Below are 24,940 nucleotides of genomic sequence, written 5' to 3'. Positions count from 1 at the left end.
AGGTCGCTATAAACTTATTAGCCTTTTTACACACAATGAGCACATTCTGCTGATCTACGGATGCTTTAATCAGAGCAATTCCAGTCAAGAGATCTTGAAGTTTAAGGTTAGTTTGTATGCATCTATAATAAGTAACACATCCTGCACATTGCCTGTATGAGGTCGTTTTACAGAAGCTGCATGAGCACCTTGGAGGGTGCACCTCAGCCTCTTGGATGGATCCCAACCACTAGCAGCACTGCTTGACATCTCCTCCAATACCATCCCTCTAATCACTGTTTATCTTTGTATATATTTTGCAGGTTATCAGAAGCCCATGGCAGGACTTATGTTTTTGGTTGATGAGTGGGCAATTATCTGTATTGTTAGTTTGATCTTGTGATATTTTTATGGTACAACAGGGAAAGATGGTTTGGAACTCCTTCTTCCTTGCCTTTCTTACCTTTGGTGCATCTGGACAAGGAGAAAGGACCTCCAATTTAGTTTAGGAAGTGATAAAAGCATTCATACATGTCTGGAATAGAATGGGTCAGGGGATCTGTATTCAGATTCCTACTTCTGCTGAGCAGGGGATTAGATTTGGTTTGATACCCATGAGGCTCAATATTGGAAAATATAATATGAGCAATGGCATTATAGGGTTAGTAGATGTTCCATTTGAGTACCAATATCAAAGTGATTATACCTCCTCTGGCAGATGGTGGTGAGATGAAGCAGCCTTCTATGAGATCCCTCGGGACATGGGGTGGCCTGACTTAATAAACAAAACTTGAAAGTGATGGAGATTGGAGGTCAGTCGCGAAATCGGTATTAGTCATAATACCGCCGTGTCCTTCAGGATTCAAGGAAGCCTATTCCAGACGATTCCCACTTTCTCCATCCTGGTGGAGAAAAACAGGCTGCCCTTCCTATCACAATATATCTTGTAATCTAGTGCCCTTTTGGCCTGCTTCCCTGGAAATTACCCTTTTTGAATTACAATATAATGTAAGATGGGATTCGGCTTGGTGTGTTCACATACCTGACATGAAGGAACAATCTCTTTTAATGAATAATGCCCATGCTGCTTGGGGATGGTCAGTGAAACACATGTTAAAAAACCAACCTCTTCACTTAAAGAAAGAATTTGTGGGCACACCCAACCCCAATGATGCCCATTTGTTAAACTGTACCCACATTATACAGACTGTACCACAGGTGCTGGCAACCCCACTGAAACATGGGTCAGTTTGGAAGTTAGAACATTAGAGATATATGAACCTGTTGGGGATATCCTAATTTTGGATACTGAAAGCGAGATAGCCAATGTAATCAGATCACCAATAATGTTAATATCTGCTTAATATCTGAAAGCTGCTCTCAGTTCATTTCGTGTTTTAACCATATCATTCAGTTCATAGTATTTTCCTGTACTAGCACTGTGAACACTAAGCCATAATGAGCATACCACAGTGTTCATTTTGCTCTAGACCCTTTATGCTAGGCACACCTGGTATTTGTAGGGCATGCAACTCTGCATAATTTCTGGAAGCCTGGGCTGGTTTGTTTTGGCAATTGGTTGTATATTGGTTTGTCAGACCTCTCTCTGATCCTGGAACTGAGAACTAGCTGTAGACACTGGAGCCAGGGCACCCTTCTGGTGTCTGTAGTAGGTTATATTTGTTCCTGGGACATCATAAAACAGCATCTCTCATCTCATCCTTTTTTTCTGGAGTCTGGCTTCAACATTAGTATTCTACAACTTTATCCTTAAGATAAGCAGTGTGAATAATTCCTTTTCAACACAAACATCCCTCCACCTAGCTCCGGAATTTCATGGGTCAATTTCAACACTACCTATAACACACCCATATGTGAACTCTTCTAGTGACTTCATGGTCTCTGAGTAAAAACCTTGTGCTACTTCTTAACAGTAACAAGATCTCTCTATCCTGCAAGATCCTACAGAGGGAGCATATATGCTTCCCTGTATCAGATGGCAGAAACTGAGTGGTCTCTCCCTTGATTGAGAGGTGGAAATGGGACATAAATCCTACACTTTCTTTTTAAATGGAAAACCAAAGATACTAAATTGTGGTTTAGAGGTTCATCATCAAATCTCTCTCCCCTCCATGCATGTTGGATGTATATTGTTTGGGATGATGCCAGAGTCTTACATCCCCATTAGAGTGACCCCTCATTGATTTTAGGGAAAACATGGATGGTTTCTTTGGCTGCAGAAGAAACTGACACATGTGGTATGGTCAGAAATACAAGTTTATTGTCCTGTTCCAGGCCATGCTGATCAGACTCGGGGCTGATCAACAGGCAGCCCCAGCCACTGGGTGGGTCGAAGCATGATTCTAAAATCTGTTGAGGTGGTATTCAGCAGCACTGGAGCTTCTGACTGTTTGCCACTTCATTTTTGCTTTTTTTCCCCCCATTTATATTCTGTCTGCTACATGATAACATTCTTTAATGGTACCTATAGTCAAGATAAATTATTTCCCCTGCTGATGTCCAGATCATCACAACTAAAAATTAGTTGACCTTGATCTATCTCCTTGTAATCCTAGTCACTCTCGTGTTTGTAGGACCCCTTTTATGGTATCATTAAGAAGTACGCAGACTCTAGGCATTGCTGAGGCACTAATGTTCAGTAAAGGCCAATCATCTACATAACCAGCCCTTGTTTTTTTGGTCTTCTGCTGCTAGCTGCTGTGTACTTTCCCCACCTTGCTGTAATGCTCCCATTTTAAACCACATTAGTGTCTATACCCATATTTCATTTTCTGGTGTTTTATCACACAATATACTGAGGTGTATTCCTCAGATTATATACCCTTTCATCTTAGAGTTGGACTATCCCAATGGAGTGCATGGGAAGCTTGGTAGGGGTTGGATGCAGAAGAATGGCCATTCCTGGATGGGTTGTTCAGGCGCCCTGGACAAAGAGGTGTGCCTTGATCCAGTCCCCACAAGTCCTTTGGGTAAAGTTGCCCAAAAGGCTCATTTTCACCCATAAGCTAACCTGTAGGTTCCTCCTCGCCACCAAGGTACCCATCTCTGTTTTTACCAAGGTCTGTTCTTGCCTTCTTTGGTTATATGTGTTAGGTCTGTTGCCTGGTAGTACTTTTCTTCTTCTTAAGGTTCGTCATTCCAGACCCCCTCTATATCATGTAATTAATCAAAGATCCCCATCACCAGTACAGCAAGCACTTTCTTTGCTACATCTCCTGCAGTAAATAAGGATTAAGCATTCAACTGATTTCTTTGGGCAAGGTTATTTGAGAGATGTGCTCACCAAGTGGTCTGACCATCTTTCACAGCACAGACCAACTGGGTCAGTTTTATCCACTACCAGGAGGGACATTCCCATTGTATTTGGGGGAAGGCTCAATAACCCAGGGCATGCATATGTGCTGGTCTCGTTGGTCTCTGGCATTAAACTTAGTACCAGGATTTCACTTGATGAAATCCTAATGGAAAGAGAGATTAAGTGATCTGAGGTGATGCTCTTTCCTGCAGCCCATCCTTCCTTTCACCACTGTTTTGAGTGGTACCTGGGCAGCTGAAATATAGGAGTTGCTGGAGTATATCTAGAAACCAGCAGCACATAACTATCATGTAGGCAATCCTGCTTGAAGTTGTGGTATCTAATGCAAGCCGAGTGGAGCTGCCTGCTAGAACTTAAGCTCAACTGGCATAAAGGAACCCCAAAAAACTAATTCAGTTTTAGAGTTTTACACAGCAAATACCTAAAATTAAGAGATATATTCTACTACCTTCATCTTCTAGATAGAAAAATCCCTGAACAAAAATGCCTGTAAGTATTCTCAAAGGACTTGTCTGACACTATCTACAGTTGCAGAGGTCACAACATGAGATTAGATGTGGGGCACTAGTATGTTAAAAAGATGTCGTGGTTTAACCCCAGACAGCAACTAAGCACCACGCAGCTGCTCACTCTGCCCCACCCAGTGGGATGGGGGAGAGAATCAGAAAAAAAGTAAAACTCATGGGTTGAGATAAAGACTGTTTAATAGGACAGAAAGGAAGAAAATAATAATGATTATCGTAATGATAATGATGTTGATGATAATAATAATAACAATGTCAATAATAAGTCAATAACAATAATAATAAAAGAATTGGAATATACATAACAAGTGATGCACAATGCAACTGCTCACCGCTTGCCGACTGATGCCCAGTTAGTTCCCAAGCAGCAATCCACCCCTGCCCATGGCCAACTCCCACCAGTTTATAAACTAAGCATAATGTCACATGGTATGGAATACCCCTTTGGCCACTTTGGGTCAGCTGCCCTGGCTGTGTCCCCTCCCAACTTCTTGTGTCCTTCCAGCATTCTTGCTGGCTGGGCATGAGAAGCTGAAAAATCCTTGACTTAGTATAAACACTACTTAGCAACAACTGAAAACATCAGTGTGTTATCAACATTATTCTCCTACTACATCAAAACCATAACCCTATACCAGCTACTAGAAAGAAAATTAACTCTATCCAAGCCAGAACCAGGACAAAAACATATTGCCACTGAAATAGTGACTGTCAGCATCTGAAAAGTTAGTTCCTAAGGACTGCTCAGTGACACATCCCTGTTTTAGAGGGTGAGGTAAAATAGGGAGCCCTGCAACAGGAAGGGGGCTGCCTACTCTTTTTCACAACAGACAGGTGTGCCAACATGCAGTCTGAGATATTGCTCCCTTTTACTTTCTCTTTGTCAGGGGGAACCAACCTACTTGCACATTCTTTTTCAACAGTTCTCAGGTTCTCTCAGTCCTTCTTGGACTCCTGAACCTCTGTGGTATACATGGGGGGTAATATAGCTTTGCTACTGTCCTTCGCAGGGCTTCTTTGACTTCCTTGTTCCTCAGGCTATAAATCATAGGGTTGAGCATGGGAATTGCCAGAGTATAAAACACAGAGATGATCTTGTCATGCTCCACAGAGTATTTTGAACTGGGTCGTAAGTACACGAAGGAGCCTGTCCCATAGAACATGGTAACAGCAGTCAGGTGGGAAGCACAGGTGGACAAGGCTTTGCGTCTGCCTTTGGCGGATTTAATCTTGTGGATGGTAACCCCAATGCAGATGTAAGAGATGAGAATGAGGACCATGGTTGAGATGACGAGCACAGTAGCACAGGTGAAATGGACCATGTCAGTGATGTAAGTGTCAGAGCAGGAGAGCTTCAGGATGGGAGGCACATCGCAGAAGAAATGATTGATGATGTTGGAATTGCAGAAGGACAGGTGGAATATAAATAATGTCTGAATAGTTGCATTCATGCAGCTCATAAAGTAGGAGCCACACACAAGGAGCACACAGAACCTCTTGGACATAATGACAGGGTAAAGCAAGGGGTTGCAGATGGCTATAAACCGGTCATATGCCATCACGGCCAGAAGGTAGCACTCTCCTGTCACTGCGATGCAGAACAGGAAAAGCTGAGCTGTGCATGCTGAGTAGGATATGACTTTTGTCTCAGCCACAAAGGTCATGAGTGTGCTAGGTATAATGATGGTGGAGTAGCTGACATCTAAGAAGGAAAGGCTGCTGATGAAGAAGTACATGGGGGTGTGGAGCTTGAAGTCAATCTGGATGAGCACAATCATCCCCAGATTTCCCACTAGGGTCAACAGATAGATCAGTAGAAATATCATGAAGAGAAGGACCTGCAACTTCAGGTTGTCTGTGAATCCCAACAAGATGAACTCAGTCACCACAGTGTGATTCCCATCTGCCATCTTATTGTAGGTGGGAAAGCCAAGATTACACTGCAGAAAACAAAGTAAACACAGACTGTCTCTTAGTGGGTCAAACTGGCTCTCATCAGGCTGATCTATGATGAAGCTATAATTTTGTGTATCTTCCTATTCATGTTTTTCAAGCTCTGAACTCAAATTATCTCATAGGCATTTCCTGCCTTTCAAAGGCTTGTATTCTTTCTATGTACTCTGAAGGAGCACAGGTTAACAAATCACACTTTTGCCTGTAGGTCTCACTATCTCCCCCTCCCCACTTAGTTTAACTTCTAAGGTGGTAATCTGCACAGCAGGCACTAACCCTATAGTATGTTTCACTTCACCTATTTTAGCTATCATGTACTCAAACATGACTTGAAATGCTTGTTTTTCCCATTTTATATAGACATCATCTGGACAATTAACTTTGTAAATTGTTGGAATATAAAGGTAAACACATGCTAAACTAGGAAAATCTCCAAAGTTGTACCTTATCACTATGACAAAATTATATTTTGGGGCAATTATTGTAAGCAGAAGGCCAAAGCTAGGGGTTTGGAAAAGCTCAGCTATAAATACTTATGGCATTTCAGGCTGAAAGGGAGCAGAGCTTCTGCTCTGCTGTTGCTTCCATAAATCAGAGAATAAAATGAGAATTATAATTAGTTGAATTCTCAGGCATAGTCTGCTTATGAAGTCTAAAAATAAGCTTTCTATTCCCAGGACTAAAAAATTAAAGAGAGACCTTGGAAGGACTGGTTTTGCCCATTTCCAAGGAAGAATGAACTCTACTTATGTAACTTCTTGAAACATTGGTCTAATTTGTTCTTTAAAATTTCCAGTACCATAGATGTCCCATGGTCCCTAGTCACTTCCGTTTCTTCTTAAAAAGTTAATGTTATTCAGTTTTCTCCTAAAGATTAACCCAAATTTTCCCATTGTAATTTAACTGAAAAACTTTTTATGTCTTCCCCTCCCATTGTGGGCAAAAGAAACCACTTTTCCCTTTCCACCATTACATAGAATCATGAAATTATAGAATATCTCAAGTTGGAAGGGATCCACAAGGGTCATAAAGTCCAACTCCATGCTCCTCACAGGACTACCTAAAACTAAACCATACAACTAAGAGCGTTGTCCAGATGCTCTTTGAGTATATCCATTTTTCCACTATCAGTTTTAATGTTTTTTTCCCTAGACTATCTCCTGTAGGGTGTTAGTTTATTTTGTAAATTGTTATCTTGAATCAAATAGTTTCTTCTAATGGCAAACATGTCAAACAGAACCTTAGCAAGATGAGAAAAGTACTGCTTAGAAAGCTAGTGAACCCAGGTACCAAAATTTGAGGAAGAAAAAGAAATCAGAGATTTTCAAGAATACCTGTATTGTTACACTGTAAGCTGGGGGGGGGGGCGGAATTCTCCCTCCCTCCCCAGTAAAGCAAAGGTATAAAATAGGTCCAATATATGCATTCGTAATCATCACAGAACTTTAAATTCCAGCCCTGTTCTTACCTTACCACTCACATCTTAGCATGCTGGGTGCAATAGTGTTTCTTCTCTTGTCAATGTAAAAGCAATAGGAAAGAGGAAAACGTTCTGTTGATGCAGATTTGACTGCAAGGTGTACATTCTCTATTAGCTCCAAATAAGAAGTGATTCCTGTTTTCTAAAACCAGAAAGGAGGAGGTACTGTAACTCTAGCAGAGTCAGTGAGAGGACAATCTCTCGCACCTTGTCAGCAAGTAGGTATTTTAGCAGTTAGCATGCACATTCATATACTTTTAGGTGTAGAATTCCTGATGGGCCACAGAGTCTGAACCCAAGACAAGGCACAGCGGGACCATTAAAATGTCCTTTATACTCCCAGTGGAGATAGCCTATCCTCCCTTTTTCTGCAACTAAACAAATGGACTTTATTGCTCTCAGTTTTAAAGAGAACATTTTTCTTTTTTTCTTTTTTTTTTTTTGGCCATGTGATCCTTTGTGTTATTTTTCTTGTTTTATTCTGCTACTTAGTAACCTAGGATTATAGAACTATAAAATCATGGACTATAAAAACACTTTCCATATCGGGAAGGGAACCACAAGCAATGAGAAGTCATTTCTGTTCAGCAAGAATGAAGGGTCTTCTCCCCAAACTTCTCTGAAACTGACTAGTAATTTCAGCCCCACCAACTTGCCATGGTCTGATGCTCCAGGATGGGTGAATTAAATCACTTGGGAAGTGCCGCTTAGGTCTAGTTTCAAATTCTAAGGAGCCCGTTTCTCAGGTGGTTGTTGACATCAGGCATGTCCTTCAACCTATTCTGAAACATGCTAAAGACATAAGAAGCACAGGTTTGAATTGCTACTTCAAACACTTCTAATCTCTGCACTGGGGCCCTCAGAGTGTGGAATACTTCAGTAAATTCATTTAATTCAAGCCAGAAATTAATATTCTTCTAAGGTACTACAGCTAAGCTGATTACCAGTTTGTCAAGGCTTTTTCTTATGCACCAAGGGATATCATTATGTGTAACCAAATAAAATGTCTTTGCTAGTTCTACAGAACTACACCAAGTGATTAATGTTGCCTTGTAGCCAGTTGTATCAAAGCTGCAATGTTTTCAAATTCTCAGAACAACCACACTGAAATAAAGCACTTCTGTCATTTCTTCATAAAATCACAGAATCATAGAATGGTTTGGGTTGGAAGAGACCTTTAAAGAGCATCTAGTCCAACCTCCCTGCCTTGGGCAAGGACATCTTTCGCTAAGGCAGGTTGCTCAAAGCCCCATCGAACTCGATCTTGAACACTTCCAGTCATGGGGCATCCACAGCTTCTCTGGGCAACATCTTCCAGTGTCTCACCACCCTCATTGTAAAAAAATTTCTTCCTTATATCCAGTCTAGATCTACCCTCTTTCAGTTTAAACCTGTTGCCCCTTGTCCTGTCACTACAGCCCTTGGTAAAAAGTCTCTCCCCATCTTTCTTATAAGCCCCCTTAAAGTATTGAAAGGCTGCAATAAGGTCTCCCCAGAGCCTACTCTTCTCCAGGCTGAACTCTCTCAAGTCTTTCTTCATATGATAAATGTTCCAGCCCTCAGATCATTTTTGTGGCCCTCCTCTGGACCTGCTCTTTCTTTGGTCCATGTCTGTCTTGTACTGGGGACCCCAGAAATGGGCTCAGTACTCCGGGGTGGTGTCTCATGAGAGCAGGATAGAGGGGAAGAACCACCTCTCTTCACCTGCTGGCCATGCTTCTTTTGATGCAGCTCAGTTTATGGTTGGCTTTCTGGGCTGCAAGTGCACACTGCCGGCTCATATCCAATTTGCCACTCACAAGTATCCCCACATCTTTCTCCACAGGGCTGGTCTCAATCCATTCACCCCCCCAGTCTGTACTGAAAGCAGGGACTGCCCCAACCCAAGTGCAAGACCTAGCACTTTGCTTTGTTGAACTTCATGAATGTGGTGGCTTGGCCCTGGCTGGACGCCAGGTGCCCACCAAAGCCATTCTATCACTCCCCCCTCCTCAGCTGGATAGGGGAGAGAAAATATAACAAAGGGCTCGTGGGTCGAGATAAGGACAGGAGAGATCACTCACCAATTACCGTCACCGGCAAAACAGACTCAACTTGATGTAGTTGTGCGCAAGGTTCTCAGTGCCTATCTCGGCATTGTGTTGTTGCCATAAGCTTGTAACGGCTCGGCTGGCTGCAGGCTGCCGCTGGCTGCGGCTGGGCGCTGCTCTCGGGCTACCAACCCAGCTTGAAGGACGAAAAAAAGTGGCTTTCTCTGAATGCTGGCATCAGGAACAAGGTGCTTTACACTTGCCAGCAGGTGTCTGCAGGCTTTTTTTAGCATGAGTTTGTGCTGTAGGAATGGAAGGTGTAGCTGGTGTTACTTCAGTGAAGGTCACAGGGTTTGGGGGTTTTCTTGGTTGGTTGGATTTGGTTTGTTTGTTTTGGGTTTTTTTTTTGGTTTGGTTTGGTTTGTGCTATGAATTTGGGGCGTTCAGGAGCTGATTTCCAGTCATTCCTCCTCCCAAGTGGTGAGGGTGGAAAAGGCTGGAGTGATAAATTTCTACCCGGCTGGAGGCAAGCCAACCTCATAAGTCAGAGAAACGCATTCACAGTGAAGGCTCATACACTGCCCTGATGGCTGAAGGCAACTCCCTGAACTGTAATAGTGTAAACTTATCCATTGTCTCTCGGAGTATGCGGGAGAAATGGCTTGCAGCTTTGTGAAGCTATAACTAAGTGACAAAACTTGGAACAAATCAGTTTAACTTCTTGTATAAAATTAGGATCTCTCGGAACAGAAGTATGTTGGAGCTGTTCACTATGGTGGACAAATCATAGCAAGAGTTGGCAAAATATTAAACTGCCACAGACTTCTCATTTAAACAGAAGGCTGATGGATGAATAGGTAGTATGCCACATGTGCTACTTTCTCTCTTAAGATCTCTTCTTTGTATATGCCTGGCAGTCTGGTACAGTTGAGAGAGAGAAGCAAGTTGTGGTTTTTTTTTTAATTCCAAAAAGGGAACAAATTCTATTGGGCATAAGTCACTCTCTCAATAAAACTTTCCAAGTGCCATTTTCCTCAACTTTTAAGTTGTGAGATCAAATTTTCAGTAATACATGCAAGCAACTAAAAAATATCTACTATTGACTATTGCTCTTAATAATATCTATCTAATTGATATTGTCCTTTATGTCAATCTCTAATTACAGCCTCTGTAGGAAGAATGGGGCACTGAAAGGCAGATGGTGGCCTTCTGTACACTGGAAAGATCTTGAACGCTAGCAAAGTTTAAAACCCATTCTTGTGTTGTGCAAACTTTCTGAAGTGCAAGTTGTACAATGCAAGTAATACATAAAACATGTAGGAAGTTGCTGCTGTAGGTGTTTTAATTTAGATGCAACACACAGCAATTAAACATAGGCTTTCCTTCTGTATTTGTTATGAAAATGATATCATAAGAAGGAAAATATTCATTATGAGTATTTTTACTTATGAAGTGGAAGTTGACAATGCCTATAAACAAGGCAAGGCAAATTAGGTCAAGGCCTAGTTACACTTGTAAGTAAACAGCTGTTCTGATGGGGGAGACTAGTTGATAGGACTACAGTCCCAATACCCCCCACCCCAGCTTTTTGGAAAATGCATAGAAAAAAAGTTTGAAAAATGAGCTCATAGAGAAGGGGGCGGGGGGAACCCACTAAATGACTAAAAGCTATGTCTGTAGTTGGATAAAGCTACTCTGAGAGAGAGAAATCCATCTTCCCTCAGTGGAAGAGTAAAGGCAACAATTAGAAATAAGGAGCTGTAATAAGCTATCTTTTTAAAATCAAGTGTTGAAGCTGTCCTTTGAGCATTTCCTCAGCCCATTCCAGCCAGAGTGGGTCAGATACCTTAAATAGTTCTAAGCATCTCTTGACTAACCCAGCTAATATTTGAAGTTGTCCGTATGTGAAGTAGGAAAATACCTGGTTTGAATAACGGCATCATTAATCCCTTTAGCCTTGGGGTCTGGATATGGACTCTTTGACAAGCATGATGAGTTGTAGAGACCTTTTTAATGGTGTCCCCCTTTTGCTACTAGTGTTTCTGTAGAGACCCTTGATCCATTAAGTACAGTTCTTACCTCCTGTCCCACTCCTTTCTCTCTCCTGGTTTCAGTTGGTAATGCAAAGTAGGGGTTTCTTTCTCCATTTTTCCCTTTCTAAAGCAAGGGTTCTATGGTGTGAAAAAAATGCTCATGCTGCTTTTAATTTAATGTTGTCCTGCCATGTCAGTCCTGTGCTGCTTCTGATTGCAAGTGAGACTAAACAGGCAGGGCAAGCTGTGGGTTGGAGGCAAAAATGATGCCTTGTTGTGCTTGGAGTTCCAGGGGCAGTAACCTTGTGGACCTCCAAACCCAGGTGCCTGGTGTCCTGCTCAGCCTAACTGGGCAGTGAGCTAGCTAAAGGAGATTTGAACACTTTCTACAAACAGAGCTTAACTTGTGCTGCTCTGCATGCTGACATACATCTCTTGGATTTAGATTAAAACAGATGTATGTACAACTAAGCCTCTGAACTATAAAAATCAAACACTGTGTTAAGAGCACAAGGCTCTCCTAGCAACATTGGCTGCAGATTGGTTGTTTTCATTCATCCTCTTCCATAAACAAAGCCAAGGTAATGCTGAATTTGCTGCAACAGCTCTGTTTAACAGACCACTTTGTTATATGTCCTTCCTCTACAATCAACTATGATGTCCTTCCAGAATCAGTAGAAGCACAGCAAATACATTTAACTAAAAGAAGCCAGTGTTAAATTGTCTTGTTTAATGTTAGCAGGAAGCTGATGGGAATATCTTTAAATCAAAACTGATATGAAACTGAAATGTGTCCAAAACTTGTGCTGTATGTAGTGTCACCATTTGTGGATTTCAAACCTTTTCATTTCCTAGTGATCGGTTCTAACTGTCTAGCGCAATGCAAATAAGCTGTCTTAAGATGGTAGCAACTTGGATCTTTTCTTATATCCACAAGTTTTTTAAAAAAGTAGTTGCAACTTCTAAGTTAGGTCAAGTTATCTAAAAACCATAAGCAGGATCTTTTTTCCCTCATTTATGTTAATGTTGGGCAACAGAGCAGAAGCTGATTTGGAAACCTGTAAGTGGAAGGGTGTTTTCCAGTACGGTGGTTGTTTGTTTTTTTTTTCTTTTATGGAGTCTTCAGTATTTTATTTTCTCCCACAGTACTCCTAGGCTGCAGAACCAGCTTCAAAGGCACTATGGAATTACTTCTCCAATTAGCTTGGCTCCTCCTAAGGATATAGATTGCATTCGTACTCAGAGGCTGGTTGAAGTGATGAAAGCATTTGGGGTATTTGAAGATGAGGAAGAACTGAATCATAGATATAACAAGACTGTAAAATTTGTTAATCTCCTGGGGGTTTTTTAGGGCAAACTTAACATGAGTTTTCTTTACAGGCTGATTGTTCTTGGTAAACTGAATAATTTGGTCAAAGAATGGATTTCAGAACTTGGTGAGAGCAAGGTAAGGATCTTTGATACGTTCTTTTCAAAACAACTAAAGCCTTTTTGTTTCTTTTAAAGGTGATATTACTAGGATTTATGCTGAAGTTCAACTTTTAACTTTCTTCTTAAGTATCAAGGAGAGCTGTAGTAACTGTCATTGAAATAATGTATAAAAGATACTTCAGATGAAGATCTTCAAGTCCTTGGGGCACTGAATAAATTTGTGAAGTGGCTCCATCAGTTGACTTGTAGGAGTTAACAAAGCTGAAACAACATATTGTGGGGTGAGATAGATGGTAAATGGGCAGTAATCTTGCCCCAAACAGCCTACAGCACTCAATCTAGTTTGAAATTATTACACTAGACTTGCCTTTGGTATGGCTCTTAGATTGTATTAATTTATGTGGGTCTGCTGCAGGGAAGACTGATAATAGGTCTTAATTTGTTTAAATTAACGAAATGACTGCTACATTACTCATCTTTTGTTTGTTTGTTTGTGAGTTGCAAGCACTCACTTCAGAAAAACAGTATCAGTCCATTAGACTAACAACTCAGTACTGGAGGGAGAAGACATTGTTTATGGAGGCTGTTGTAGTCTTTCTAAATAATTTACATGCTAGTTAAACTTGCACGTAGGTCAATGTGTATCTTACATTCTACAGAAGACTCTTTCTCTTCTACCCACAGAATCTTCCCCCTTCAGCAGTAGCAAATGTTGGTGGCAAAATATTTACATTTGGTTCTTACAGGCTTGGAGCACACACTAAAGGCAAACTTTTGTTGTCTGGTTCTAATGTAGTTCCAATGTTTGAAAGTGTCTTCCAACAGTAACAGAAGAAATGGAATCTCTTTGCAGGTGCTGACATAGATGCTGTTTGTGTTGCTCCTAGACATGTAGAAAGATTGGATTTCTTTCAGTCGTTCTTTGAAAAACTAAAACATCAAGAGGAAATAAAAAATCTAAGAGTGAGTAAGCTCTCTCCTTGATAGATTGTGCAACTCCTACAATAAGAATATTCATGTTAAAGACTAATATTGGTAGTGATTGTCTTACAAACCAAAATTAAAAAGGGACTTGTTTCTGAGCACCTTCTAAAATACTGTTTATGCAGCATGAAAATGTTGAAGTTAAGCTTTTGGTTCCCTTCCCCAATGACTGTACCTCACATAAGAATCTTTGTGGTTCGCTTCTCCTCTACCTATGGTTTGGGAATGAGTCGGCTATAGTATCAAAAAGCAAGGTCGTCCCTAGGAGCCTTGCTTTAACCTTAGGTGTAGTAAGGGGCTTGGAAATAAGGTAATTGCATGCAGGCAGAGGAAGGGGCAGCCTGAGAACCAAGGAAGTTGAATGTGATGTGGAAAGGTTTCTGTCAGTACCTTTGCCATGGTGTTCCTCTGGATGTACTTTAGGACCTCTAATTCATTCTCCTCTGGTCATGTTCTTCTCTGGCTAGTCAGCCTGAGACTTTGTAGAAGGTTTCTTTATGGAGCCATGTGTGTCTGCCAGGGCACTCACCATAGCCCTGAAGGGCCTGGATATTACTGGCATGGTTGGATCCTGGTAACTGGACAGACTGAGAATGAGAAAACAAGACACAGCCAATGGTTGGAAACTTATCAGAGATAACAGGAGTGTGGATAGAAACACAAAACTCTTCTTTATAAACAAGCACAAACAAAGCTCTAAACAAAGTAAAACATCCACTGGAGGGTGTGTGTGCACACAGAATTCAATTCACGCTTCCTACCCAAGAGGACAACATTACTGAGAAAGGTGCAAGGAGAGCTTTGTTTGCAATAAATCCGACAACATATTTAGTATTGGGAAAAAAAAAAAAATCGAGCACATTCAGCAGCCACGCAATCAAAACCTGAAGAAGGATAACCTACCTGAAAACCACAGTTACCAACCTATAACATAGGCAAGTTCCAATCCTGTTGAAAACAGGGATTTAGCAGCCTAAAAACCGCAGCATAAAGAAACTGTATTCCAGCTGAGCAATTTCAGAGTCACATTGAAAGGGATTACAGAGAAGAGCTGAATTCTACCTACGCTTAAGTGCTCTTAGGACTGGGTCATTAAACTTTACTTTTCCTTTCGTGTTTCTGCAAAGAACTTGATCTGTACTCAAGCTTTGGGTTCTAGAAGCTCTTTCCAGGCTTCTCTCTTCATAAGAGATCTAAATCCTTCTGTTTAAGGGTATAAGCCAAACATTAACTGCCTGCACGTTAAAGTCTACCCACCCTCTGGGCAAGTCATTCAATAAAGTGTGCACAACATTCATTGACCTTCCTCCAAAGCAAGTAGCTTTGGCTTCTGATCAATAACTTATTTAGATGGACATTTGGGCTGATTGTAGACACCAAAGTGTTCCACACCCAGCTTTCTGCACTCAATTCTACGAACAAGAGAACAGCAGAAATCTCTTTTCAACATTTAACATGGAGAATTTCACTACCACTAGATTTTGCTATTTGCAGCAAGAACTGGGCAGCCAGGGCACAGTGACTCTTTGTTCCCTGCACGAATTGTGATTAATCTGTCCTTTTCCTTTTGTCCTTGCCCTTGCGCATTCTGTGTTGAGCTGTAGCCTGCTGCAGTTCTTTCCAATGTCACAATAGCTTCTAACATAAAATGAGATACCCTTCAATGCTATCTCTAGATACCAACACCTACCATAACACACTTAGCATTCAATTCATATGGACAGTCTGTGCGTAGCTCCAGTCATTTATGTTAGCTATTACAGCACAGCTGAATGTACTAACATAGGCACAGGGTTTTCATTCACGTAACTGCTCAGAGTTTTTTTGTTTTCCTACGCCATACCAGCCTGTCAAAGCAACTTAACCCCTCCCATCCCCCCAAACACATGGATGGCCCACTACCTTACACACTCTCAGTGAAGGAGTGCCACTACAAGTTTCTGTGCGACTTCAGGCTTCCTGCACTCTACACCCAGAATATGCTAAAGGTATCTTCTGTGTCACAAGAGGAGTACCTTTTTCAAGTTATTCACAGAGCATTTTAAAAATGCCACCAGAGCTACTGAGAAAGGGAATGTAACCCATTTAAGCTTATCTCACATTCCCGTACAGGATGTTTACATTTCCTTAAAACCAATTAAGCTGTTTAGGTGCATACATTCCTGCTTTGTCTTTGCTTCTACAAAAACTACTGAACATTTTAGAAAATAAGTCTGATCCCGTGAAATCAAGGGGGGAAATGGCATTTTGCCCAGCTTGAAAAAAATCCTAGCTAAATCAGCTCCAAGCATTTCTGGTCGTGCACCATCCTACGTAAAGGACATCACATAAGGATAATCATGTTATCTGCAGAAGCATTCTGACTACAACTTTGTCACTGGCTAAGGATTCATGCTTCAGTGACTATCACTAGCTACTGTGAAGCCAAAGGAAAAGTAATTTCTCAGAGCTAGAACAAGTGTGAGCAGGACACCACAGTGAAACAGGGAAGATGATGCGGCCTTACACACTCACCACAAAACAGCAGTGAGCTACTGACTGGGCCAGAATTTGTTCATGTAGGTAAGGCTGTGTTACTAAAGCTAGGTGAGTAGCTAAGTTAGATGGCACTTCTCAACCAAGTGCATTTCATTTCCCCCTCTGTGATACAAGAGGTTTTAGGTCATTTGGGGGAAAGAACACCCACAGAAGAATCACACACACGTATCCAATGTAACCTGCTGCGTCCAGTCTCCTGTGTGGTATAAAGCCCAGAAAAGCACGGGAGCTGAGAGTCTTCCTCCCAGCTACAGAACCCACTTTCTGTGGGGTGACAACCAGACACACAGCTTACTGCCTTGGGCTCTGATCCAACTAAGCCCAGGGCAAACAAGCTCTCACTTTTTTTCTCTCTTATCCCCAACAGCTGCCACACGTCCAGATGTTTGTTCCTGCCACATCAGCAGGGGTTGTCAAATGTTTCGGATGGAGTCAGAGTACAAAACTTAAGTTTCACAAAGCAGAGGTGAAGGATGAAAACAACCTAAGCAACCATGCTACAATACGAAACAGAAATGGGGCGGTGGGTTTAAATATAAATATACTTCCATTTTTCTGTCACAAATCTGTTTTTAGATGGCTGACATTAAAGGCAATGATAGTGAGCAATCCCACAGCCCAGGGGTGGGACTCACAACGGCCACTCACAAAAGCCACCGCTCGTGAGGAGAGCAGGAGGAATTACGGGCACAGCCAAACTGGACCTCTTCCGTGGCCACACCAGCGTTGCCCACCAGGACCCCCAAGCCTGAGGGCTTCCACACTGCCAGGTGACACCGAGCAACTGCAGACCAAAGGCTGCCTGAGCCACACACCGAATTTCACGACCGAACTGTAACTTGCAGTAAGGTGCGGGGCCACAATATGCAGCCGCCTGCGAGCTATATAAACTTCTGCCCTGGCTTCGCACTGTAAAAGCTCACTATCGCGTGATGGCGCTGACGAGAAGGACACGGGAGACAGCTGTGGGACAGACACGCCCCAGCCAGCTCTGCTTTTGACTCTCTCCCATCGCGCCGCGGTCGAGGAGGGAGGCTCCATAGCCGGCGCCAGGGGTTGGTCTCGCTCCGAGAAGCCTCTCTGGCACGGCTCCGCCTGCCCCGGGCGGGCCGGGGTCTCGGCTCGGATCACTCCCCGCCGCGGCAGCGCACGCCCGGGCTGAGGAGGAGTTTCCTTCCTCCCCTCAGGCTTCCCGGCGGGCGGGCAGAGGCCGCCCCGTCACGGCGCTCGCCTCAGCGCCTCTGCCCGCCCTTTCCCTCCCCCGGCCGGCGGGGCCGGTCGCGCCGGCTGCGCCCCCCGCGACCGGCCGGGGCGCTGCCGGCTCGGGAGGCGCTCGCGGCCTTCCTCTAGCGGCGCCCCCGCCGCCGCTCCTCGCGGCCGTTGCTCAGGCCGCCGCCCGGCTGCCCCCCGCTTCCCGGCGCCGAGGGGAAGGTCTCGGGGCTTCGTCTCCTCCGGGGCGCGTTTCCAGGGCTCTCCTGGGGGCCGCTCTCCGGCCTGTCTGCTTCTTGTCCCGGGCCGCCAGCAGCGCAGTCCCTGCCGCCGTCCCCAGGGCGCCGGGCCCTGCCCGAGGGGCCCCTGGGCGCGCCGCTGCCTGAGGGGCCGCTGCCGTCCTCAGGGCGGCTGCGGGCGCCAAGCTGAAAGCTCCGCTCTGTAGCTGCGAGGTGCTGCTCCTGGGGAGGTGGGAGAGAGGCCGACCGCGCCGAGGGCCATCAGCCGCCGGAAGGCCCTGGGGAGGTATCCCCGAGAGCCCGGCAGCGCGGGCAGGGCCGGGGTGGGGAGCAGCCTGTCCCTGCGGTCACCGGTGGGTCCCCCGGGACTCGGGTGTGTCGTGCCTGGTGCTGGGGCAAACCAGAGCATCGTCGGCTCCGGGTGGTGGGAGAGGGCCCGGGAGTCAGCATTTACTGTACCCTGAACTTGCCTATCACAGGCAGCGTAGCATAGCAAGGAGCTGTGGCTGAAGCACGGGAGTGTCAGATGCTTTCCAGTTACTACGGTGTTTGATGCTTTTCAGCTTTTCTGCTGTTAGGAAAATTTGCAAGTGGCCCATGCTGACTGAGGGAAGAGAGGCTGGGATGCAATGCTTGGAATTACAAGGGTAAATACTTACTCATGGGCATGATGTGTCCCAGCCAAACTGGGTACCCCAAATGTGGTTTTGCACAGGGTTCTTACGCCCTTCAAGTGTTCAGGTACAACGCGATCAGACTAAGCACTAATACCCACGCTACGAATTGCTAATCATCGTCAAACTCTGCAAAGCCACTCTATTTCTGCAGCATTCTTGCTGCTTGCCTATTGACCCCAGCGTTCCTGGAGTGGGTCTTGCTGGAGTTACCAATCTGTGATGCCAGACGATGGTGAGAGGCTTTCAAAGATGTGTCAGAAGGGCTGGGATGCTGGCATTACCGTGGTTGATCCAGGGTATCCTTTATCCTTCAGGGACAGCTCTGAGCTTCCACAAAGTGAAGTCCTCTTTCCACGGCTGGGCTGTCCTTTATTTGTTTTACTTCAGCATGAACAATACCTAAGTCTCCAGCAAAATTTCACTACCTCATCACATCACAGTGTATCGTGTGAACTAATATATTTATTAACAAAGTTAATACACTTTCATACTATAAAGACTGTCTGTTATAATAGGTAGGGAAGGGAATTTTCGTAACAGTCCCTCCTTTTCTTTTGACCACCAGGGTCACATTATATTATTCTAGTACTAAGTCGAGTGCATAAGCTGATACAACACTGCAAACACACATATAAAATTACAGAGCAAAATAAGATAGCAACTACAACCATCAAAATTCTTTTAATTCACAGTCCTATACCTAAGTCTGGGAGCCAAGAGGTTATCTTGGATTTTAAACTATTACTAGTAAGAAAAAATGAGTGGCATATTGTAACAAAGACAATTATCTCTTGATGACACTCCAGTTTTAAGTAAGGATACAGTTCAGTCCATGTGCAAGTCATAAGCATCACATTCCTTTGTGCTTTCCTGTTGTTGAAATGTTATGCAAGGTTAGCGAGTCCACAGCTGATCCACTAGCTCTGCGTAGGCTCCTGGCTGCGGGTCAATCAGTCTCTGCAGTGGTGGATGTTCCCTTGGTGGCAGGAGGGTTTCCTGATTCCAATTCTAGACCAGTGACAGCTTTCAGGTGGGAGTGATGGATCAAAGTCGATTTTTTTCTTCCACCTTTACTGTTGAGAAAGGTTAGCAATACCAAAAATGGTTCCTCCCACCAAGGAGATAAGTTATCCTTTCTCTTGTCTTTTACCCAAATGCAATTCCCTAGATTGAAAGGGTGCAGAGCCCCTCCTAGAGGTACTGGTTGTATTAGCTGTGCCCACGCCTGATTGTATTTTCATAATTTATGTATTGTTAATGCAATTCATTCTGCTGCTTGTGCACCCAGCTTCAGACTGAGTGGTAAAGTCTCCGCTACTTCATTCACAGGAGTTATTGAATAACCCGTAATCCAGTTGCCATTCAGGTAATACAAGGACCCGTCTACAAATAGTTCCAGATTGGGGTCTAGAAATGGCACATCTGTTAAATCCTCCCAAGTCTTTTCGGCGTCATGTGTCATTACTACACCATCATGATGTGAAGTTCCTTCCCCAGGTAAAGGCAGCAGACTAGCAGGGTTCAGTGTATTAGTTAACATCCCCGAGGGTATTCCTTTCCCTTCCTTTTCCCTTCCTTTTCATAACATTTTTACTATCAACCTGGGTGGATACTGTAGTATCTGCTTATATGAGTTAGCAAGAATTGCAAGTTTCTTTGGGAAATTGTATTCCAAATGCTAATGCTCCGGTTTGTGTTCTGCCTTCTCTTCCTCAACTTGTTAAAATCTTAAAATAAGCATGCATACCATTTTACTGTTTGCTTTTGCCCAGGTTTGCCAACACAGGAGTTCAAAGCGCACTGTCATCAGGCCTCCTAACAGTAGCTTTTTCGCCTATAGTTGTTAAAATGCCATTGCACATCCCAAGTAGACAACAGTCTCTGTAGTGGTCTATTTCTGATACGGAGAGCCAGGAATAGAGGTTATTGGACCAATGTGTTGCAAGACACCTGTGCCTCTGTGGGAAATGATCAGAGGCAGATTCCTTGCATATACAGTGCACAGGAATGTCTGGATGCTTAGGTGAAATCTTTCAAGTGGCATAGCTACAAGGGATAGAAAGAAGGTCTGGTAATACAGTTTTCTCTGTGAAACTGAGTTGAAACATGCGAAAAAAATTCTAAGAACAGTGGAACCTGCTGTAGGCCTGGAGTCCCATTAATCTCCTTCACTTGTGGAAAAAGCTGATTGATTGTGGCAAGTTACTGATCTGAGATGAGTTAAATAAGCGTTTTCCCTGTGGCTGGAGAGCCATGATAACTATTTTCAGGACAGGGAAACTTGACTATGGGCAGAAATCGGTGCCATGCCACTAGCCCGTTATCACCTCCATCGTGAATAATTATCTGGTACTGCCTGCTTACAAAAGAAGGCTGTTTATTTTCCTCCCACTGTATCCAACACAAAGCAGTTTGCATGCTGTACCATGTCAGCCAGTACATCCTCCTGTCCCGCAGCACAAAATGGTGTCATCATACTGCCCACTGAATGTGCCCACTGGCTATGGGGAGCCTGGGACAACTGTGCTCTTAAAGAAAGCAACTTAGTTGAGCACCAGGGATACTGTCACTACATGTGGCTATATACTGAGAGAGATGGGAAAGGTCTTTATTTGAACAGGAGATCTGCAGGCATAAATGTAGATAATTCTGCTAAATGAAGCAAGTGATCCGACTAATTACTGGGGTGGGAACATCTCTCATCATGCAATTTTCCAGTGAAAATGTAGGAACTTAGGGAAAGAGTCGAGCTGGATTTGAGCATCTTTGCTCCTGAAGTGGAGGAGTCTATGCAGTCAGTACAATGAACTCAACTGAGAACAAGTTCCTCACTGAATCTAGGTGATGCTCTTACCATAAAGTGGAAAGAATTAGCGCAATTGTATTAAGATCTCTGAGAATCTCATCTTGAATACAGTGTACGAATCTTGGTAACCTCTTTGCAAGTCAAATAAGGATAAATGAGGAGAAGAGCTGTTAAGCTGTTATGGGGAACAGTGATCCAATTAATGAAGAGAAGGTCATCTCATTTGTTGGAATGTTTAGTTTAGTGAAATGAATGCTGGATTGTGGACCATAGACCACTAGGAATAACTGAGAATGGAAGAGGCGCAGTGAAAGGAACTGGTAAGAGGGGACCCAAGAGTGTGCAGGTGCAAAGAATGAAGATACGTCTGTTGCCAAGTTAGAAGGCTCCTACCCAACGCTTGGTTGAGTTTGGAGCAAATGTTTCATGTAAAGTGGCATGAAATCAGCTGGTGGCAGTGTGGAACTTGGTTGAGAGAAGCAGTTCTGTTGCGTGGTTGCCTGGAACAACAGGACTCATGATGCAGGAGGCCCTCATGGGACAGTTTCCCTTACCAGCGGCTCTTAGTGATGAGCTTTATTTCATTAGATTCCCAACTGTAGCTGTCTGTTGCCTGGGGTGGTGTTTCAGAGCTCCCCACAGTAGCAGGATGCTGCTGAGCAATAAGGCAGGGAGAGTTTATTTTCAGAAAACCTTTTGCAGACCCCACCCTACCACAAAATACAAGCAAACCGTTCTATGACTTCCACTAAAGCTGGGGTTGAACCTGCCTTTCTAACTGTCTGGCTACTCACAAGCATGGTGAAACCTGCTCCACAGTGCTTCCTTTTCCCCTTTGCCCTGAAAAATGGACAATACCATCCATTTTATGGAAATAGTTATTAACTGTACCATAACACTGTGTATTATGTTCCTAGTTGGAGCTGTGCTTTCAGTACTCGTTCTAAAGGGAAGGAAAGAAGAGTTGTAAGAGGAGGGAGGGGAAGAGAAGACAGTCAGAGAAGGACAAGCTGATACTGCTCTCACCAGCTCTTGCACTGGAATTAAGAAGGGCCTCCTGGAGGGAGCACCAGAGAGAGGGGTGCTTGGCTCAGCTCTTGTGCTGCTCAGTTCCTTCATCTCCAAGCCCTGCCAGGACCCTGGGACCGAGCGCTCTGGTGTGTGTGATGTTCTACAAGCTCTGCCATTATGTCTTGGACTGAGCACTTCGACATGTGCAAGAGTCTCGGAGCCCCAACGGTACATGGAGAATGGACTCGGTGCTGTAGGCAATGGCCCAGAAGCCTCAACAGTACACTGCTCCTGGGTGCAGTGCTGTTAGTGTTGTTCACCAAGCACCGACAGTGTCCCATTGAATGGGCACGCACCTGTGTGTGGTGGTCTACAAGCCCTGCTGGTGTCCCTGGGGCTGAACACTTTATGATACATGCAATGTCACCTGAGCCCATCCAGTTTCCTGGTAATGGGCAAACTGCTGTGTGCTAGGGTCCCTGAGCTGCTGATAGACCAGTGCTGGGCATGGTGCTGTGGGCGACGGTCCTCAGGCCTAGACAGTACGCCGGGGCTGGGTACGGTGCTGTGTGTGAAGGTCCCCAAGCCCCACCAGTCCACTTGACTGGGGTCACACAAAGTGCGCATCCGAATCTGTCTCTTCATTTCATGACAGAGCCACCCTGCTACTCCCAGATTGTGCTTCAACCAGAAGGGGAAGCATGAAAAGCAAGTGGTCCAGCAGGCAAGCTGGGGAGAGAGACGCTTCATCCCTTGATATTAATGCAGGTTGTGGTGATAGGTGAGCACCACTGTCAGTTCTGCTCTCTGAGGACACACTGCCCCTCTAAGGAGCTTTGATCACCAAGAGCTGCTTGTCTCCTGTATCTTTACTCCTTTCTGTGGGAATGGAAGAAGCACAGATTGGATCTTCTCTTCAGGCCAAGCCCATGAGAGTGGATAGCTCCCATGGCTCAGTCTGAGGCATACACTTCCACAATGAGAGCTTTCATACCACCTCATGATGGCTTCAGTCCTTGAGGGATTGATAGGCAAACCATTGAGGCCAAGCAGATATCACATGTACCCCATCATATGCTGGTATAAAGAGCAACTCTTGAGTTTGGCGTAGAGCTGGGGCTATGTAAACAACTCAAGACCTCCCAGATGTGATCTAGACACACCTCTTCATCGGTGAAGAGTATTAAAATGTCATCCAGATAGGCCACAACACAGTTTTCAAGCAATTCTTTCAGAAAGTCATTTATGACATGCTGGAAGGTGGCTGGCTCATTGCAGAGACCAAATGGCATCACCACGTATTCATAGGGGCCATCTCTGGTGTGGAAAGCTGTTTTCCATTCATTCCCCTTCCGCATTTAGAGCAAATTATACTGCCTGGGCAGGTCCAGCTTCTTAAATCAGCAAGATGCTTGTGGATGCTCAAAAAGCCCAGGGACAAGAGGCAGAGGGTGCCAGTTCTGCACTGTGATCTTGTTCATCCTGTTATCTCCACTGTGCTGGAGACACCTGTCCTTTTTCACAGAAGAAAATACAGGGCCTCCCAACAGTGGGGGAGGAGGGCAGATGACCCCCACACCCCAGGTTGTTCTTGCTGTACACCTTGAGAGCTGCTAACTCAGGGGATGACACAGCATACATGCACCCAAGGGGCACCTCCTTCCTTGGCATCAGGTCAACAGGGCAGTCATATGGGGGACGGGGTGGTAGGGTTTCTGCACCCTTCTTTGCAAAGACATCTGTAAAGTCACTGTACGCATCTGGGAGCATTGCCAAGGGATGGCTTGTATGCTGTAGAACATAGAACTCTGTAAATTTCTTGAGGGCACACAGGAGAGCTACAGGAGCTGCCCTTGAGGGGCGGAAAGACTTGGACAAATCTTAACACAGTTACCTTTCCAGGACCTGGGGAGATGGAGGAGGAACTCTAGTGACAAGAAGGCTGCCATCCCTCCCAGAAAGAACATGTTGTAGGTACTTAGTAACTGCTACCAGAGCACACTCAGCACTTCCAAAGGAGAGGGACCATTGAGAGCATGGCCAAGGTGGCAGATGATCTGAAGAGCTTGGTGGGCAATGATTGTGAAAAATGTCAAGACTGGAAGCAAACTGACCACAGAGATCACTTCTGGAATAGCACATATGGGAAAGGACAAACAGGAGACACTGCAGTTGCAGGGTGAGCTCTGGAAGGACTTGGCCAGAGTGGAGAAAGAGCTGTGCTGGATGAGAAAGCTGGGAGACATTGCCACTGAAGATTACAAATTTCAGCTGACAGAGAAAATACAGAACCTATGTAGACAGCAAAATCACTGTGATCTCACCTGTGGTTTGATGTAATTTATTACTGCAATAGGGTTGCATTCCACAGTGGGAAAACATTATTTCCTGAAATTCAACTTGGGTCACATTGCCAGGGAGAAGCTTTCCCAGCTGAATGCCCAATACAAACAGGAAAATGAGCGATCAGGGAATAACCTGGAGTTGCTAACCATGCTTAAGAAAGACATCCCCCTGCATCTAAAGGCGTGCAACTCTATTCAAAGGTAAATTTTGATTTCTTTAGATAAACTGCCTGGCCAGTTACAACACCTGCCTACAGAGTTATACCCACTTCATCCATATTGATAAATGATCATATATTAACATTATGGTTGAAACAATAGACAAAGGGTAACTGGGGAGATAATTACAAAAGTGTAGTCAAGT

General features: G+C 44.2%; 1 protein-coding gene across 1 annotated transcript; it reads right to left on the bottom strand.

Moving 5' to 3' along the window:
* Positions 1 to 4,766: 4,766 nt before the first annotated feature.
* Positions 4,767 to 5,750, bottom strand: LOC128141220 (olfactory receptor 1052-like). Its single transcript, XM_052785827.1, has one exon. The coding sequence runs from the start codon at positions 5,748 to 5,750 to the stop codon at positions 4,767 to 4,769; it is 984 nt and encodes a 327-aa protein (XP_052641787.1).
* Positions 5,751 to 24,940: the final 19,190 nt, after the last annotated feature.

The sequence above is a fragment of the Harpia harpyja genome, chromosome 4 (genome assembly GCF_026419915.1).
Source record: "Harpia harpyja isolate bHarHar1 chromosome 4, bHarHar1 primary haplotype, whole genome shotgun sequence".
Taxonomy (NCBI): domain Eukaryota; kingdom Metazoa; phylum Chordata; class Aves; order Accipitriformes; family Accipitridae; genus Harpia; species Harpia harpyja.
Note: the sequence above shows the minus strand (reverse complement) of the source record. Positions and strands in the feature narration are given on the sequence as shown.